The 16,898-nt window shown below is 43.5% G+C and overlaps 3 protein-coding genes across 3 annotated transcripts; all 3 read left to right on the forward strand.

Moving 5' to 3' along the window:
• The first annotated feature begins 1,249 nt into the window (after window positions 1-1,249).
• Window positions 1,250-4,512, forward strand: LOC124691930 (chaperone protein dnaJ 6-like). Its single transcript, XM_047225218.1, has 8 exons — window positions 1,250-1,582; window positions 2,741-2,839; window positions 2,921-3,022; window positions 3,098-3,157; window positions 3,252-3,358; window positions 3,476-3,558; window positions 3,734-3,824; window positions 3,943-4,512. The coding sequence occupies exons 1-8, from the start codon at window positions 1,487-1,489 to the stop codon at window positions 4,157-4,159; spliced, it is 855 nt and encodes a 284-aa protein (XP_047081174.1). The 5' UTR covers window positions 1,250-1,486; the 3' UTR covers window positions 4,160-4,512.
• Window positions 4,513-7,051: 2,539 nt separating this feature from the next.
• On the forward strand, window positions 7,052-11,666 carry LOC124691931 (zinc transporter ZTP29-like). Its single transcript, XM_047225219.1, has 12 exons — window positions 7,052-7,174; window positions 7,882-7,940; window positions 8,047-8,139; window positions 8,230-8,319; window positions 8,426-8,507; window positions 8,685-8,740; window positions 8,934-8,990; window positions 9,766-9,806; window positions 10,248-10,315; window positions 10,402-10,458; window positions 10,535-10,652; window positions 11,192-11,666. The coding sequence occupies exons 1-12, from the start codon at window positions 7,111-7,113 to the stop codon at window positions 11,235-11,237; spliced, it is 831 nt and encodes a 276-aa protein (XP_047081175.1). The 5' UTR covers window positions 7,052-7,110; the 3' UTR covers window positions 11,238-11,666.
• A 1,263-nt stretch (window positions 11,667-12,929) lies between these two features.
• Window positions 12,930-16,534, forward strand: LOC124686703 (C-type lectin receptor-like tyrosine-protein kinase At1g52310). The gene is made up of 4 exons (XM_047220605.1): window positions 12,930-13,005; window positions 13,879-14,304; window positions 14,393-14,963; window positions 15,561-16,534. The coding sequence occupies exons 1-4, from the start codon at window positions 12,930-12,932 to the stop codon at window positions 16,141-16,143; spliced, it is 1,656 nt and encodes a 551-aa protein (XP_047076561.1). The 3' UTR covers window positions 16,144-16,534.
• Window positions 16,535-16,898: the final 364 nt, after the last annotated feature.

Here is a 16,898-nt window from a genome sequence, read left to right on the forward strand (position 1 = left end):
GCCAGAGGAGGCGCGACAACAATCGCTACAATGGTCGCGGAGGTGGCCGTGGTGGAGCTCTATCGTGTCATTCTAAATATTCATGTAGACCTCCTTGCCATTTTTTTGTTGGAACTTGAAATGTTGCAAAGCTAGGCGAATTCCATCTTCTTCTTCTTCATATTGTTAAACAAGGTTAATGCTTGTGCTTTATTTATTTATTTATTTATTTCATCAGTAGACTTACCATGGGTTATCAAAGCATTCCTTACATATTAGGATACAAATAGTCGAGCACCCCTTCAGTCATCTATCTCCTCTATGCCGGGATCAATAGACACTATTGTCCAATTATCTAATGCTATCAACAATAGCCGACATAACTATTAAGGCCGAGAGACCAGACCAACACATTACGATTAATGGTTTCTTGTTCTCCTCGAGTTGTGTTCACTTCTCTTTGATATCTCCACTGTCACTAGGAGGCCGCGAAGTTGCTAGACAACACGTGTTAATCATAAGTAACAATAACAAGAACTTTCAGAAATGAATGAAATAGTAATAGGCACATCACACCTCAGAAATCTCCTAATCTCCCACGCCAAGGGGATTTACTCGCACATGAGTGGATAATCGACCAACCGCTGAACCGACACCTCCGCTGCAGTCCTTACCGATCTTCGCCACTTCGCTGTGCCGCTCCGCCCCTTCGTGCAGTGTCACTCCGAGACCACCACACACCGGCCGGGTGACGTCCCTCCCTCGCGCGAGGATGGCCCATCTAGACGCAGCCACCCAACCCGGTGCCTTCGATGGTCGGACGGGACCGCCACTGCCGACACCGACAATAGGCGAGGGGAGGAGATCAAGGGGAGCTTTTCCTAGGGTTTTAGGGCCTCCGGAGATGCCCGCGCAAGCGCCTTGGAGGAGGGGAAAAGATCATGGTTTTTCTGCGTGTGCATCAAAAGATGTTACGGTAAGATGATCCCTAAAAAACAGTGTTCTAGATTATACTCCGTATAGGAGAGCTCCCACAATATTTGTGCATTATTTAGGATCTTTATTTTTTTTGAGAATATTATTTAGGATCTTTAATTCAAAGGCAAAATGCACAAAAGTAGGATCGCTCTATGCATATATCAATTAAATTAAAACATTAAACGTGAAAATGGATGTTTCATCCCTTCTTAGTTTTCACGATAAGATTTCATTTCAGTTTATATGTTTCCATTTCTATTTTTCCGCGTAACTGACGGAAAGATTCCGCACTGTTTTCATTCCTGGCGACAGATTCCATCCCTTTGCTCAACCCCACAACCCAACATTTGGGCCGTTTCTTTCCACCATGGGGCTGGCTTAATTTTGTTCGAAAAGGGAGGATACCTTGCTGCTGGTCCGCCAATTTCCGGCGCGCGGGAAAATTTCCCGCACTCGCGCCACGCCCTCTATAAGAATCCCATCGTCAGGCTCCTTCCCCCACTTCCCCACTTCCACCGTCTTCCACCAAATGGGCCGCAAGAGGAGGTCTAGGGTTTCCGACGATGAGAGCGGGGAAGATGCCGCCGCCAGTCCCGCCGCCGAGGAGAGCAAGAGTCTCTACGAGGTAAAGCATCACTCCAAACCCTAGTGCTACGGATCCGGCTGGTAGCGTCTGATCGAATCGCGTACGAAGGTCTCGGATTCGGGGATGAGGAGCAAGGGCGCCGTCCGTGTTTGATGTGGCAGTTTCCTCTTAGGCTGTCCGTTGTTTCGTCAGGCGCTCTCTTGTTAGGATTTTATTTCCGGATCTCCATGCCAATCACCTAGGTGTAGTATCTGGGGATTGTGATTAAACTTGCGCGAACTGGGATTTAGCTCAAGTGAATTAGTAAGACTAGCCCCCTAAATCATAGAATCTGTTGATCTGGTTGCTTGTGTGTATAACCTGCACACACTCTGCTGCGTTGTTATACAATTTTGCATGTGAAACAGTAGAATTGCAAGACTATACAGTTAGTGGACCCAAATTACCTGAACATCAAAACAGATAATTGCACATCTGAGCTCCGAAATATACATATAAGGTGATTTAAGGGTCACGTCGCGTTATGAACTTATGATGCTAGTGCCAAATGAGTTATCTTTTGTTTCCTGCTATCAGGCTCTCTTCGGTGCCATCCCTTGATTTGATTTGTATCCTGTTTGGGCATTCTCAGCAGCACTATCATGTCAGATATGCAAATTCATTTGATGCCTGCCTTTTGTTTTGCCCTGTTTCTAGAGTCGAACAGTCAAATAATTTTGTGGCAGATTGTCAAAGAGAAGATGTTTGCTTGGGAGTACTTAGTTAGGATCTGCTGGGCTATATGTAGTTGATTCAGGAGCATACGATAGATCAATTTAAGGCGCCCTTTGTCCTCTAAGGTACACTAAGTTTGTGATTGGTGGTTCATGTCTAGTTAGATCAACATCTATCTCTGAATCTCTCTGTTACAAGATAAATAGCTGCGACATGCTTGCATCCGTTGTTTTTATATTTCTTTGTAGCTCTTAAACCACCTATGCTAGGCTTTCTTATGTCGTCATTGTTGCTGCAAAGCTGTAGTCAGTTGATTGTGCTATGTGCACATGAGCTGAAAGTGTTCAAGCCAGCCCATGGCAACAACATCAAAATGGGACTTAAGTCTGAATTTTTATAGAGGACATGCAGAAACAATTGTTATGCTCCATTTTCCTCTTCCCTCTTTTCATTGGATATGTCTTTTTTTTCTTCATTGTGCAGATCTTAGGGGTTGAGAGGACAGCTACGCAGCAGGAAATAAAGAAGGCATACCACAAGTTGGCTTTGCGGCTTCACCCTGATAAGAATCCTGGAGATGAGGTAATGACCTCAACTTCTTAAACCTTTGTTGTTGAGTAAATAAGTGCCAGTACTCACAATTGGAGTGTTCCGTGGTGTCAGGAAGCCAACGAAAAATTTCAGCAGCTGCAGAAGGTGATATCCATTCTTGGAGATGAGGAAAAAAGGGCATTGTATGATGAGACTGGCATTACTGATGATGATGTGAGCACCTAATCTTTGTCTTTTGCTTTCCTCCAGTTTCTATGAAAGATTCTGAAATCTTATCTTTCCTCTTAGGCACTGGTTGGAGAAGCTGCAGACAATCTCCAAGCGTACTTCAGAACCGTGTTCAAAAAAGTATGTGTTCACTACATGTCAATGAGAAAGTATGGTTGTCCATTTGGTTGTACAATGTGTGATGTTGGTTTTGCTTTGCCTAAATTATTCACAGGTTACGGAGGCTGATATTGAAGATTTTGAAGCAAAGTACAGAGGGTCAGATTCCGAGAAAAAAGATTTGAAAGACCTCTATACGAAATTTAAGGGCAAAATGAACAGGTGATTGTTGTAAATTTATCTTGCTTTTATGCTTCCAAAACTTGATAGATTGTACTTGAACAACTGGGTTTTCTGTTCAAAGGATTTTCTATTTTAACCTGCTTTCCTTTTGTGCAGACTTTTCTGTTCAATGATTTGCTCAGAGCCCAAGCTTGATTCCCACCGCTTTAAAGATATAATTGACCAGGCCATTGCTGAAGGTAAATAACCATATGCTGTTGCCACCACAATCTTACCATAATTGATTGCCTTTTCCATTTTCCTCCTACAATGAGGTGCTGGCAAAGTGCTTAGTTTATGCTTGTTTGAGTCAACCTGCTCCTCGAAACTTCTATGTGCGCAATAATAACCTTACCATCTCCTTCCTTTTTGCAGGTGAGCTCAAGTCCACCAAAGCGTATGAGAAATGGGCTAAAAAGATCTCTGAGATTGAGCCACCCACAAACCCATTAGAGAGGAGAGTGAAGTAAGCTCCCACCTTGGCTTCCTAAAACACTGAACTCCAGTTCGATCATCTGAAGATATTATTCACCATCACATGCATACTAGTAGTCACTAATGATTTATCTCCTGAACTTTCACAGGAAAAAGAAAAGCCAGGAGAGCGATCTCATGCTGGCGATCACACAGCGCAGGGAGCAGAGGAAGGCGGGGTTTGACTCGTTGCTCTCATCCATAATGTCTAAGTGCGATTCCAAGGGATCCAAGGCGTCCAAGGCGAGCAGCTCAGAGCCCACGGAGGAAGAGTTTGAACGTGCTAGGCAGAGGCTGGAGAAGAAACGCTCGAAAGGGCGCAAATGATGCTGCTCTTGACATGCTTTCAAGCCGTTGATGCCATCTGGTTGATGTGGTGGTTACTTTTGGGATTCCACACTGTGAGGAAAACTGGGAGTGTATTCGAGGGGCTTGTGTTGCAACTCTGGTAGCTTTGTTTGAAGAAACTGGTCTTGTGTATAAGTACTGAATGGGTGTTGGTGTTTTCGAATGTGATCTATATCAGTGTCTTGTTGCTATCAATGAAGCCCTCTGTCTACCGGCAGGCTGGGTATGGCCTGGTAGTTGTTTATCCTGTGGTTGTTGGCATATGAGCCATTGAAGATCATGTGTTGGGTTGTTTGGACGAAGCCTGTAGACTTGATGTGTATGAATTGCTATTGATGCAGTTTCCTCGGCAGAGTCTGGGTGGAGTGCATCAGTGCTTGGGTTGCCATGAGCCCATGACTCATGTCCCATTCCATGCTACGGTTATTACCGTGGAAGGGTCTGACGGGCGAGGCAAGAAATGAAGGAGGTGGTGAGGTGATGAGGCCCGAGCCTGTACCATCAGGTTCTCTATAACCAAATGCATCTGAACATAATTTTCATGAAAGTTATTTTCTAGAGATTATGAAATCTGACAGCAAAATAGTTCTTCAAAACGAAAAAGATGAAGTTCATTGTATTTTTTATGCAATGAAAATGCAAGACAATCCTTGGACAACCCAATTTATCACTCAATCTGATCTAGCCAACTCATTAATATTATAAGTCCCCTCAGAACCATAAAACGGAGCACTGTCATGGTTTTAGTTCAAATTTGAACTAACTTAAACTAAAATCACTATATGAATTGGAGGGAGTGGTTCGTGTTCAACTTGGCCCGAGCTGAAGAATCATGAGCAGGCAGCCACAATGATGGCCGGCCATCAGTTCCAGCGAAGCCCAATCATGGCCCTGCGCTGCTGACCAACCGGCCAAACCAGCTAATCTCGGCAAGCGCCAGCCCAACCGACGGCCACCCGAGCTCCTCTCATGGCCGTTCGCACGCACTACAAATCTGGCCACCCTCCCTGAGCCCTCACCACAAGCGATCGAGAGACCTCCCAGCCCCCCTCCCTGCTCCGATCCACCAGAATAAACCGCGCATCGCCGGTCTCCTCCTCCCCGCCCCCCCTCCTCCGCGAGCGATCATCATCACCGTCGATTAGCTGTGCAGTGTGCAGGCTCGTCGTCGTCGTCGAAGAAGAAGAGCGGTCGGAGGAGAAAGAAGCTAAGAAGAAGAAAGAAGAGATGGAGATGAAGAAGATCGCCTGCGCCGCGCTCGTCGCCGTGGCGGCCTCCGCATCCCTGGTCGCGGCCTCCGAGGGCCCCGCCGGCGCGCCCGGCCCGGCCACCAGCGGCGCCTTCGCCGGCGCGCCCGCCGCCGGCGCGCTCGTCCTCTCCCTCGTCGCCTACTACTTCCACTGAGACGGGGCGGAGCACGCACGTTCCCGCGCGGAGGCGCAGTTGCACATGATGACATGAATATCCGACGCGGGCGCGACGCGATACGAAATGCGTCGGTTAATTTATCGATTGTTATTAATAATTAATTGTTCTATGACTATATGGGTAAATATGTAATGTAACTTTCATTTTCTTCTTCTTTCGTTCTGATGAGATTCGTCTGGTATATTCGTTTCACATTTGTAAGTTGTAACCGTGTAATGGCACTATAAATTGTTATTTGATTTGAAACTAGCATTGGCTCCAAGCCTGCAATTTCTCCGGTTCGTGCTGATTCGTGAATTTGGGATTGTTTCTCGCTCTATATTTGTGAAGAAGTTTACAGTTCGAATTCCCTTTTTTTGAGATGTTTGAATTCTTTCTATTTCTTGACTTTAGTTAGTAAAAATTCTCCTCGAAATAGATTTTCATCCCGTTTTATGAATAAAGCAACCACATCATACAACAGTTCGAATCGAGAAAAAAGAAAGGAAACGATACAAAGGAGACCAACGACATACCGACAAAACAATGATGCCCCTCAATTTTTTTTTTGAGAAGCATGCAGGAGAACTGCATGTTAAATATATAACAAGAAAGAAGCCAAGAAAAGCAATATCTGACATCAAGCCAGAAAGAGAACAGGAGAAATAATAAAAAGGAAAACGACCTACATAACTAAGAAGGCGACCAACAGATAGAGGCCTACGCCAGCAGAGATGTAAAACGGCCGGCACTTGCGACTGCCAAGAGAGGCGCCCCTCAATTATGACACCTTCCGAAGTTGTCCCACCACGCTACAAGCACTCCAGGTCGGCGATTTACACAAAATAACCCTTTGAGAGAAAAAAGTACAAAATGACCCGCTGTCCAAACTATTTCGTGCATGTAACCCTCAGAATGTGTGTCGTCCTTGCGAAGGGTGCCACACAGAAGGGTGTGACGCTCTTGCGAAAGAGTTAGAAGCGTGAAATAGTTTGGCCGGAGAGTTATTTCGTGAAATTCTTCTTAAAAAGGGTTATTTTGTGTAAATTGCCTCCAGATCACCAAGTAACAAAGCAACACATTTAGGAAGGGTTAAAATTCCATGTAGTCAAATAGAAGAATTATAATTTTTATTTTTAGCTGTGTGTATTCGTACTTTTGTTAGGCTATTGGGTTGTTGCAAACGTTAGATATACTATTTACAATATTAATATACTATTTACAATATTAATATATTTTTTTAATCAAAAAAATATGATCACGAAAGGCACATTGTGCATCATGATTCATGCCGCACAGGGCCAGTCGTGCTGTGGGACGTGGCCTGTCCATCAGCACGCTGCCAGTTCGAATTAAATTAATAATTAAAGGAAAAACAAACAAAAATCAAGAGGAATTTTCGATAATTCGATTGACCGTTCCCCTTTTCGTTCCTGATTCGATTCGTCATATCTCCCTCGCCTCTGCTCTCCTCCTCGCTCCCCCGCAAACCCTAGCAGGAGGAGCGCTGAGCCGCGGCGGAAATGGAGTCGCACGTGCTGGTGGCGCTCGCCCTCTCCTTCGTCGGCGGCCTCAGCACCTCCCTCGGTACGCGCCCTCCCCTCCCGCCACAGATTCTGCCCTCCACTTCCTCGGTTGCTCGCTGGCTTGGCTTCGCCTGCCACCGTGCCTGCCGTGTGTAGCCTAGCCTAGGGATCCGTCTTGCGTGTCCACTGCTTCCATTTTTAGTCCTTAGCCCGCCTGAATTAATTTTACTCTTCTGTAGCTGTTTTTTTGGGGATAATTCTATTTGTTAAGTGACATATCACCTAGCAGGCTAGTTTTTCAAGGTTGACGTGAGTGGCAAAGTTAATTCCACAGATTTAGCGACTATTTGTTAAGTAGTGGAAATTGTGCCGCGAGGTCCCTAAGCAGGACAATTGATCTTATCAGAATGCCTAGAGAAGCAAGTCTATTGACCTATAAGACTAATTTTCAAGGTTGACCTGAGCGGCAGAGTTGGTCCCACAAGTTTGGAGACTGTGTGTGTGTGGTTTCCTCTCCTTCTTACGATGCTCAAGTGGTAACGATTGGTCTTGCTTGTCAGCCTAATATAATTAGCTAATGCGCTTCCACGTTGTACTTGATTGGTTATGGTTAACAAATCACAACTGCGAAACAATTCAAGATGTTGTTTAAATTCTTTTTTCTTGTAAGCTGGATCCTGAATGCTCTGATGTTTATACTTGCTATACTGCAAGGCCTCTGTGTGCATTCCTGCTCACTTAATCTAATCTCCAAATTTGGATTTTCAGGAGCGCTGTTCGTGATCTTGAATCCTAGCCCTGACCTTAAGAGGCTCGGCCTCCTCCAGGTAATCAACTTTTTTTTCTTTTATGATATTGGGTAACTTCGCTGTCTTATGGTAAGTGATAGTTGCTAATGGTTAGTGCTCTATATACTGCTTATAATGTATACAGGGATTTGCTGCTGGACTTATGTTGAGCATTTCGTTTCTAGACTTGGCACACAATGCTCTCAATTCTATAGGCTTCTTGAAGGCCAACCTTTGGGTGAGTCAGATTTTGCTTGAAATTCTAGAATCCATCTCATGGAATTTCCATGTCTCTCAGATAACAAATTGCAACCTTCTTTTTTTGTAGTTTTTTGCAGGAGTTTTATTCTTCGGTTTGATCGTCAAGTTTATTCCAGAGCCAACCTTTGTGCCAACAACTGATGCAAGCAAGAAAAAGGTTGGAATGAACAATCTTCAGGGATAGTTACAAAATTATATCCGTCATTTGTTCTTACTAAAATAGGACGGCTGAGTATAATTTAGTTCATTTTTGTGGAAAACAGACTGATGATGATGGGTCGGGCAAAGATATGATGAAAAAGCATCGTCGACAAGTCTTATTCAGTGGTATCATCACAGCTGTTGGTAAGAAACTAAGAATGTGTCCGAATCATTAAGCTCCCTTGTTTTATCAGGACTGCACTCGCTAAACTTTCTTTTGGGAGACATGGTTATTTAAACTATTTCATGCCACTCGAGGTTTTTAATATAATCCTGTGAAGTGCTGCTTCAATTATTTGACTTTATACTTGTGAGTTGCAGGAATCAGCTTGCACAATTTCCCTGAGGGAATGGCTGTATTTCTTGGATCTGTGAAGGTAATGCCCTTTGTGTATTCATGTTAATATAGTGGCATAATTGATTTGCTAAAGAGGGGTTAGAACTGCACCTTGTGTTTGTTGTAATAGATAAATTACTGGGGTCTAGATTGTTAAGTTTTCCAAGAGCTAGTTTACCATGTCTGATTATTTAGCTTGCGCTAATTATATTGATATTATGAAAAATATGCAGGGCCTTCGAGTGGGAGTTAACTTGGCTTTTGCTATTGCTTTACATAACATACCTGAGGTACAGAAATCAACCTATCGAACTTTCTGGTTAAGTAACCTGAAAATTCTTATCTGAAGTTGTATGTTGCATCCTTGCCACTTTGGATAGCCCTTGCATGTTTTTTTGCAATAAGATCCATCTGCCATTAATTTATTGCTGTTATAATGCACCAGGGACTCCCAAGTACAAGTTTAATACGGAAACCCCTATTTCATGACAAGATAAAACGGCCACAATGACTCTTAACTTCGGTCCAGTGCTAATATGCCATTAAATTTCAAGAATTTTGATATTTGCTAGTTCTCCACAACACCCAAGTTACATCGCTGCGAGCGCTCATGGGCCGCTCCGTTATAATTCTGTTAAACATATTCCTTTGATCCATCTATTTCAGTTCGATGCTGAATGAGTGTAATAGAATTAGGTGACATCTAAAATATTAGTACATACAAGGGAGAAATTTTCAAATTGTGCTTGTGAGATCTATTATTTTGAATAACATTTACTGCTGGAAAATTAAATACTCCCTCCGATTCATATTAATTGACTCCAATATAGATGTATTTAGAACTAAAATGTGTCTAGATACATCCATATTAGAGTCAATTAATATGAACCGGAGGGAGTAATTTCATTTTGAGGAGAAAAGATTTAGGGAAGCTATGGTTCTACAAACATATATCTGAGAGTACTGAAAATCTGACTTAAATATTGATGATTCTGTGCAGTTTACTATCCTATCTTGTTCTTTTATCCACTATCCTAACTAGTTGCCGCTTTGTTACCGTCTCAGGGGGTTGCTGTAGCTCTGCCACTCTACTTTGCTACCAAAAGGTACATGAATATAGAATGGAGTTTGTTTTGTTCACGTCAGCCTTCAGAAAAATTAGTCCAAAATGTAAATTCTATGGATTTTCTGATTTTCTCTAGCCAAAATTTATAATTAGGTTAAACAAATAGAAGCCATGCTTGTTAAGATATATTATTTTGGCATACAATTTGAGAACTTCTAATAGACGGTGAACCACTCTTATCTTGTCTATGTGACCTCCACCTGTTTGTCCGGTCTTAAAAGTGTAAGAACAATGATTAGGATTCCAGATTATTGCAAAGCACGAACATGCTTGAAATGATTGTACCTTAAAAAAATGGCAAATTAACATTTCCTTTACAGTTCAGCATTTCCTATTGTAATTGTTGGAACTGTTTTTCTGGCAGTGAACAATAATACTATCTGTTTTTTTCCCCTCCCTTTCTTTTTTTTTCATATCAAAGCAAATGGCAAGCATTTAAATATGCAACACTCTCTGGTCTGGCTGAGCCACTTGGAGTGTTTTTTGTAGGTATGCTATTCTTCGTGAGCATTTTTCTGCAAGTTTATTCTTTAATATATATCTATTGAGTACTCATGTAAACGTGGTTACTGCAGCTGCCTTTTTTCCGAGCAACTTAAACCCTGAAATTCTTGAAGGCCTGCTGGCATCAGGTTAGTCTGTTAGTAGAGCTAAAAGTAGATATTCATATCTAGTACTTTGTTGACTTTCTGCTTCTCTTTTACGCAGTTGGTGGTGTTATGGCATTCCTCACTTTGCATGAATTGTTACCTCTAGCATTTGACTATGCTGGCCAGAAGCAAGCTGTCAAAGCAGTGTTCGTTGGCATGGCTGTCATGTCTGCAAGGTTTGTTGATGCTTCCATAGTGACTAATTTGGATTTGTTTTGCCAGTAGAAAACTTGCCTGTATAGTTTTGAAGCACCTTTATGCCACAAATTTAGAAAAAATAACTAATTTCAATGTACACAGTTTGGCAATTCAGATCTCATAATCTAGTTGATATGATTTAGGATAATATCATATACCAAATTAATGTTATATGTTGTTGTCAGTTAAGATCATGTAGGGAATATTTGTAAGTTAGTTTTATCATTTATAGGGCAAATTATGGCATGAAAGTTGGAATATTGTATGACGACAATACGCTTAAACATATTGACCCCTTCGCCCTTGCAAAATTATTGACCTGAGTAAATTTGATCAGCAGCAAAATACATCAGTGTGACCATAAATTTTCAAGTATCGAATTCACCAGTGCCATATTCAATAGTCCCATAACTCAAATGCAGAACCTGTCATATGCCTTCACAGCACATACTAATTTCGAAAGCAGCACAGGCTATTCATTACTCTACATACCTAACTTGTGGTTCCGCATTGGCAGCTTGTATTTCCTGGAAATCAGCCTACCGAAGGAAATCAGCCTGTAGCATGACTGCGCACCTGAACCATATCAGCTTTTTCGCAGTATCCTCTGAAGCCTTAGAACTTCGCCATAGATCTTCATTTTCTTGCGCTCCGCGAGGAGGGTGTGTGGGAACGGAGCACTCCTCTTTCAGAAACAAGAATTATGGCTAGATTGTTTCACTAGCCATGTGTAGGCTATTACTCCTGGTCATCGTGTCTGACCATTTACAGTGTACAAACAACATGGTGGCTGCAAAACAACACCCATAATCAGAAGGTAACCGCCATATTTGTGGTCAGGTATACAGATGGAACTGATCGAGGCAAATTTGCACCGTTTACTGGTTTCCACCCGGGACACAGTTGTTAAAAATTACCCACAAGTATGACTGTAGTGGTTTTGTTCATCATTGATTTTGTTCCAACATTATACAGCTTTAATTCATTTCGTAGTCCTCTTGCCATGTAGTATTACCTCTGTTCCTTCGTATTAAACGTTTTGGAAAACTAAATTAGTTTGCCAAAACGTCCTATATTATGGAACGGAGGCCGAAATGATGTTCATTTGCCATGGACAGGCCAATAGTTGTAGAACATTACACTAATTCTACCTATACAAGAAGTCTAAAATTTCATCCAAGAACAGGTTATGCAACTAGGGGTGTACAGCAAGAACAAGGGCCATGTTGTTCTTCAGCACTACCTCTTTTTAGGGTAATTGCTGCCATGTGACGGATTTCTTTGTTACAGTACTTTGGTTATCACACCGAAGTCACCTGGTGTTTTGCATCGTTTGCGTGCATACTGCTTTTTCACATGGTTTTTTTTTTTTTTTTTTTTTTTTGCATCGTTTGCGCTTTCGACAATGTGATCCCAAACATGGAAATGATAGACTGATCCTACTTTCCCAGGACCGGATTTCCCTTCCGGTCATGAGCTCATGAACACACTGTTAGTTCGTGGCTGCAGCTGGCTTGTGCCGAAATGAGTTAAGGTGAAAAGATTAACTTGTTTTTTTTCTTTCTTTCGTGAATTGGCCTTGTCATTTGATTATAGCTGGCTCTTGCGAAGACACGAATTGCTGCATAGTAAATATTTGGGAATTGTAAAGCACAGCACTGTAATTTTTTCAGGTTGCACATCACTGTAGTAAAACAGAGGGAGTAGTATTTCTCAAAAACTTTTCTTGGCTCGAGTAGTATTTTTCAAAAACTTTTCTCGGCTTGAGTTTTGTTCAACGATCTCGCCGAAATGATGTGCATTTGCCATGGACGGGCCAATAGCTGTAGAACATTAGTTAGACTAATTCTACCTAAACAAGAAGTCCAAAATTTCATCCAAGAACAGGTTATGCAATTAGGGGTGTACAACAAGAAGAGGGGCCATGTTTTTTTTATAGCACTATATCATTTTTTTAATGTAATTAAATGACAAGGCCAATTACCCTTGTCATTCGAAATTATAGCTGGCGCTTGCAAAGACAGGAATGACTGCACATAGTAAAAATATTTGGAAATTCTAGAGCACGAGAAACTGGAAGGAGGCAGAGGGCGGTAGGCAGAAAAGTAATGGCGAGTAGTCAATGAGGTGGGCCCGACCTTCTTCTTCCCAACTCTTTCCCCATCTATCCCATCCCAGTGAGAACAGAAAGAAACGCCAGTAGTGAGAAACGACCTCCAGACCGGACCCGAGCAAAGCAAGGGACGGCGGCGGCCATGGCCCTCGCCCTCGCTCTCGTCATCTTCCCCCTCGCCTCCTTGCTACTCTCCGCACCGGCGCTGGCCCGAACCTGTGAGTATCAATCCCTACTGCCTGCCTTCTCTCCCCTCTCCGCGCTCGCTCTAGATAGATAGATATGGATGCGCTCTGGCCGTGGTGTAGCCAGTGGTCCTGCTTTGCTTTGCTTGATTCACCACGACCGGCCATGGTGCTCCGGTTTTGCTTGATTCGCCACGACCGGCACGAATACAACAAAACTGTGACGCTCTGTTCCCGGCCCTCTTTGCTATGCTCGTCTTGCCGTAGCTAGCGGTCGACCAACTATCTAGTGTCGCTGTGCTCTCTTTCTGCCTGCAACACCCAGAGATAGTACTAGTATAATTTCCTAATGTTTTTATGTTAGTGCTGCATCTGGCACAAAACCTGCACTCAAGATTCTAGGCGTGTCAAACCAGCCACAACCTGTATGCACTCACATTTTGGAGCAGATGAGTAGGTAAATAAACACCTTGATAAGAAAAAGAGAGATATTTGTTATTAGGATATCAGACCGAAATGGGGAAAGCCCCGGCATCTGCGGCATCGATTGATGCATACGGCCATTTTATTTCTTTATTAAAATTTGATTACAAAATAGTACAACCCACGGGTCACATAAGGTCGATACATGAATCAACCATCTAAAAAAAAGATACTAACATTAAGCACCTTTGCATCAACATGATATCCTAGTCTTAAGCTACTAGCCGCAATACTAACCGTTTCCAAACGGTTGCACACACGGATCCAATGCGTGGCCAAAGGTGCCATCTGTGCTCTATTGGGCTGAGTCGCATCAACGCTGGGTTACTAACATGTTTCCCAGTAGGTTACACTAACATGTAAATGTTATCCAATCATGTTGCCCGGTAGGTTACTAACATCGATTGTTTCCATTTCCTGCAGCGCCATGCCCCGACGGCTGGCGAATTGCTCCGGACCATACCAAATGCTTCACGCACATCTCAACCTCCCTCTCCTGGGACGGGTCCGAAGCCCTCTGCCGCAACTTCAGTGCCCACCTGGCCGCACTGTCGTCACCTCAGGACCTGAATTTCGCGAAGTCACTCTGCGGAGCTTCCTCCTCGGGATGCTGGGTTGGAGGGCGTCACCACAACACCAGCGGTGGCGCGGACTGGAAATGGTCCGACGGCTCGTCTTCTTGGAACGACACCGTATTTCCTGGTGTACCGTCCCATGCCAACTGCAGCGGTGCTCGGTGCGGTCTGGCCACCGGTGACGATATGTGCACCTTGGTGACCAGTAAGCACGCGGCGCTTACTGGGAAGAAGTGTGGCGAGTCCCATGGGCTGATCTGCATGATCAATCACGGCAAGTCTTCTTTTGGCTGTATTGGAGTGCTTTGTTTTTCAATTAATATGGTTGCGCTAACTGTCTGACACCTGCTATTTTGTATCAGAGGATAGGTGCTACCACGATCACTGCCACAAGGAGTATTTCATAGTCCTCATCGTTGTCAGTGGCTTGATTCTCTCGACCACTCTAGCTGTTGTGGTCTGGCTACTTGTCTTTAGACGGAGCAAGAAAAGGAAAAGATCGCGTGAAGCTTCCGCTACTTCAGGTACCGCATTGGTGCCACCGCTTTGGAAAGTGTTCACAAGTGAAGAGCTTCGATCGATCACAAAGAACTTCAGTGAGGGTAACCGGCTTCCTGGAAATGCAAAGACTGGTGGAACCTACAGCGGGATCCTACCTGATGGATCCAAAGTGGCAATCAAGAGATTGAAGAGGTCCAGCCTACAAAGGAAAAAGGATTTCTACTCTGAGATTAGTAGAGTCGCAAAGCTTTATCACCCTAATCTAGTGGCTGTAAAAGGATGCTGCTATGACCATGGCGATCGCTTTATTGTCTATGAGTTTGTCGCGAATGGGCCATTGGATGTGTGGCTACATCATATTCCGAGAGGAGGACGGAGCCTTGATTGGGTAACGAGGATGAGAGTTGCCACAACTCTTGCACAGGGAATTGCGTAAGTTGTCTTAGCTTATGTACACATATTTAGTTTATAATCTGCTCCTCTCCGGGAAACGTTATTTTGACTCAATTATTTTTTAAGTAATAATTGATAAAAGTATCAAGCTCATATGGTCTAAGCTGCAACTATTTTTAAAAATCCAGTTCCTTCTTTCATAATACTATTGTCTGTTTGGTGTGCCAATCTAATTGTGGTTGCTCGTTAAGTGGCACTAGTCGTCTACAAATGTTTAAGAGCTATTATGCATGGAAACTACTGGGCAAGCTTATGCTTTTGTTAGGTCATAAATTACGATAATTGCAGAAGTCAGGGCTGGTTTCACTGTTTTGTTCTTGCAGCTTTTCTGACATAAGTATTTATTAATTCCAGACTAGTAGAATGCTTCCTGCGGCCTTTAATAACTTGCAAGCAATATTGATTATCACATGTTATTCATGTTGTACTGAAGCACTCTGAGATAAGATTGCTGCATTATTTCCAATTCGAGAGGTTTGATTGTGTTGCCATTGCCTTCCGAGCCTTATATTTTTAATCACTACCATAGTGCCATTATTAATGATCATATATTTACTGGTGCTATTTCCAATCCAGATTTTTGCATGACAAGGTGAAGCCCCAGGTAGTCCACCGAGATATCCGTGCAAGCAATGTTCTTCTTGATGAGGAATTTGGTTCCCATCTGATGGGTGTTGGCCTGTCCAAGTTTGTGCCATGGGAAGTAATGCACGAGAGGACTGTCAAGGCTGCAACATATGGATACCTTGCTCCCGAGTTCATTTACAGGAATGAGCTGACAACAAAAAGTGATGTCTACAGCTTTGGCGTGCTGCTCCTAGAAATCATCAGTGGCCGCCGGCCAGCACAGTCTGTTGAATCTGTTGGATGGCAAACCATATTCGAATGGGCGACGCCTCTAGTCCAATCACACCGGCATCTAGAGCTACTAGATCCGCTCATCAACGACTTGCCAGAGATAGGGGTGATCCAGAAGGTTGTGGACCTTGTCTACGCCTGCACCCAGCATGTCCCCTCGGTGCGTCCAAGGATGTCTCATGTCGTCCATCAGCTACAGCAGCTCGAGCTGAAGTCAGCGGCGTCTGAGCTACTGAGAAGCGGGACCAGCACCAGCGCGACATCTCCAATGCTACCGTTGGAGGTCCGGACACCTCGCTGAAACCATCCACCATCAGAAGTCTAGAACTACTTTCATCGTCAGCCAGTAGGCAGCACATTCTTTGAAGCGTGGAGTGACCCAAGAGCCTCCTGTAACTGAAAGCGGAAAGCACAGTGACTTCCTTATGCACAAGTACTTATAGGTAGGGAAGTAATGGTTTTCATATGCCTAAACTTTGTAATATGGTATAACTTGTAGACATGGTCATCACTTTAGATCTCAAAAGTATGGCTGAGTTTAGCGACCAACGTCGATCGTTATCTGTACTCTTCAGAAGCAGCTTATCTATATAGTATTTGAGTGTTGATTTCAGTACCTTGCGCATCCCCTGTCTGTACATTTACATGAGCTCCATTTATATACAAAGGCTACTCGAGATGTATTCGCGAAATAGTGGAGTGGTCTTGTTGGTGAGGCTAACTTCTGACGAGCGGAGCGAGGCCCGTCGCCGGTAGGCTTTGGGGGATCGTTGCCACCGTCTATATATATTCCCTGTAAGCCGCCGCTAGGGTTTTGTCGCATCATTGTACACCCACGGCGTTTGTAAACACCACCGAAATAGTGAAGTTTTGCTGGCTGGCGCCCGTGGTTTTTCTCTTGTGTGTTGCAAGGGTTTTCCACGTTAAAATCTCGTGTCCCCTGCAGTGTTTTATTTTTCGTTCTTCATTTATTGTGCATCTTGATTATAACAGTTATGACTGGAGTGGTCTCGTTAACGGCTGAATTTGTTCAAATATCATACAGCTTTACATGTT

This window comes from Lolium rigidum, chromosome 2 (assembly GCF_022539505.1).
Source record: "Lolium rigidum isolate FL_2022 chromosome 2, APGP_CSIRO_Lrig_0.1, whole genome shotgun sequence".
Taxonomy (NCBI): Eukaryota; Viridiplantae; Streptophyta; class Magnoliopsida; order Poales; family Poaceae; genus Lolium; species Lolium rigidum.

Coding starts and splice junctions, on each gene's coding strand:
- LOC124691930 (XM_047225218.1), top strand. CDS start 1,487: ATGGGCCGCAAGAGGAGGTCTAGGGTTTCCGACGATGAGAGCGGGGAA. Junction 1,583..2,740: donor AGAGCAAGAGTCTCTACGAG/GTAAAGCATCAC, acceptor TTCATTGTGCAG/ATCTTAGGGGTTGAGAGGAC. Junction 3,825..3,942: donor CCATTAGAGAGGAGAGTGAA/GTAAGCTCCCAC, acceptor GAACTTTCACAG/GAAAAAGAAAAGCCAGGAGA.
- LOC124691931 (XM_047225219.1), top strand. CDS start 7,111: ATGGAGTCGCACGTGCTGGTGGCGCTCGCCCTCTCCTTCGTCGGCGGC. Junction 8,320..8,425: donor CTGATGCAAGCAAGAAAAAG/GTTGGAATGAAC, acceptor TGTGGAAAACAG/ACTGATGATGATGGGTCGGG. Junction 10,459..10,534: donor TGAAGGCCTGCTGGCATCAG/GTTAGTCTGTTA, acceptor TCTTTTACGCAG/TTGGTGGTGTTATGGCATTC.
- LOC124686703 (XM_047220605.1), top strand. CDS start 12,930: ATGGCCCTCGCCCTCGCTCTCGTCATCTTCCCCCTCGCCTCCTTGCTA. Junction 13,006..13,878: donor ACCGGCGCTGGCCCGAACCT/GTGAGTATCAAT, acceptor CATTTCCTGCAG/CGCCATGCCCCGACGGCTGG. Junction 14,305..14,392: donor GATCTGCATGATCAATCACG/GCAAGTCTTCTT, acceptor ATTTTGTATCAG/AGGATAGGTGCTACCACGAT.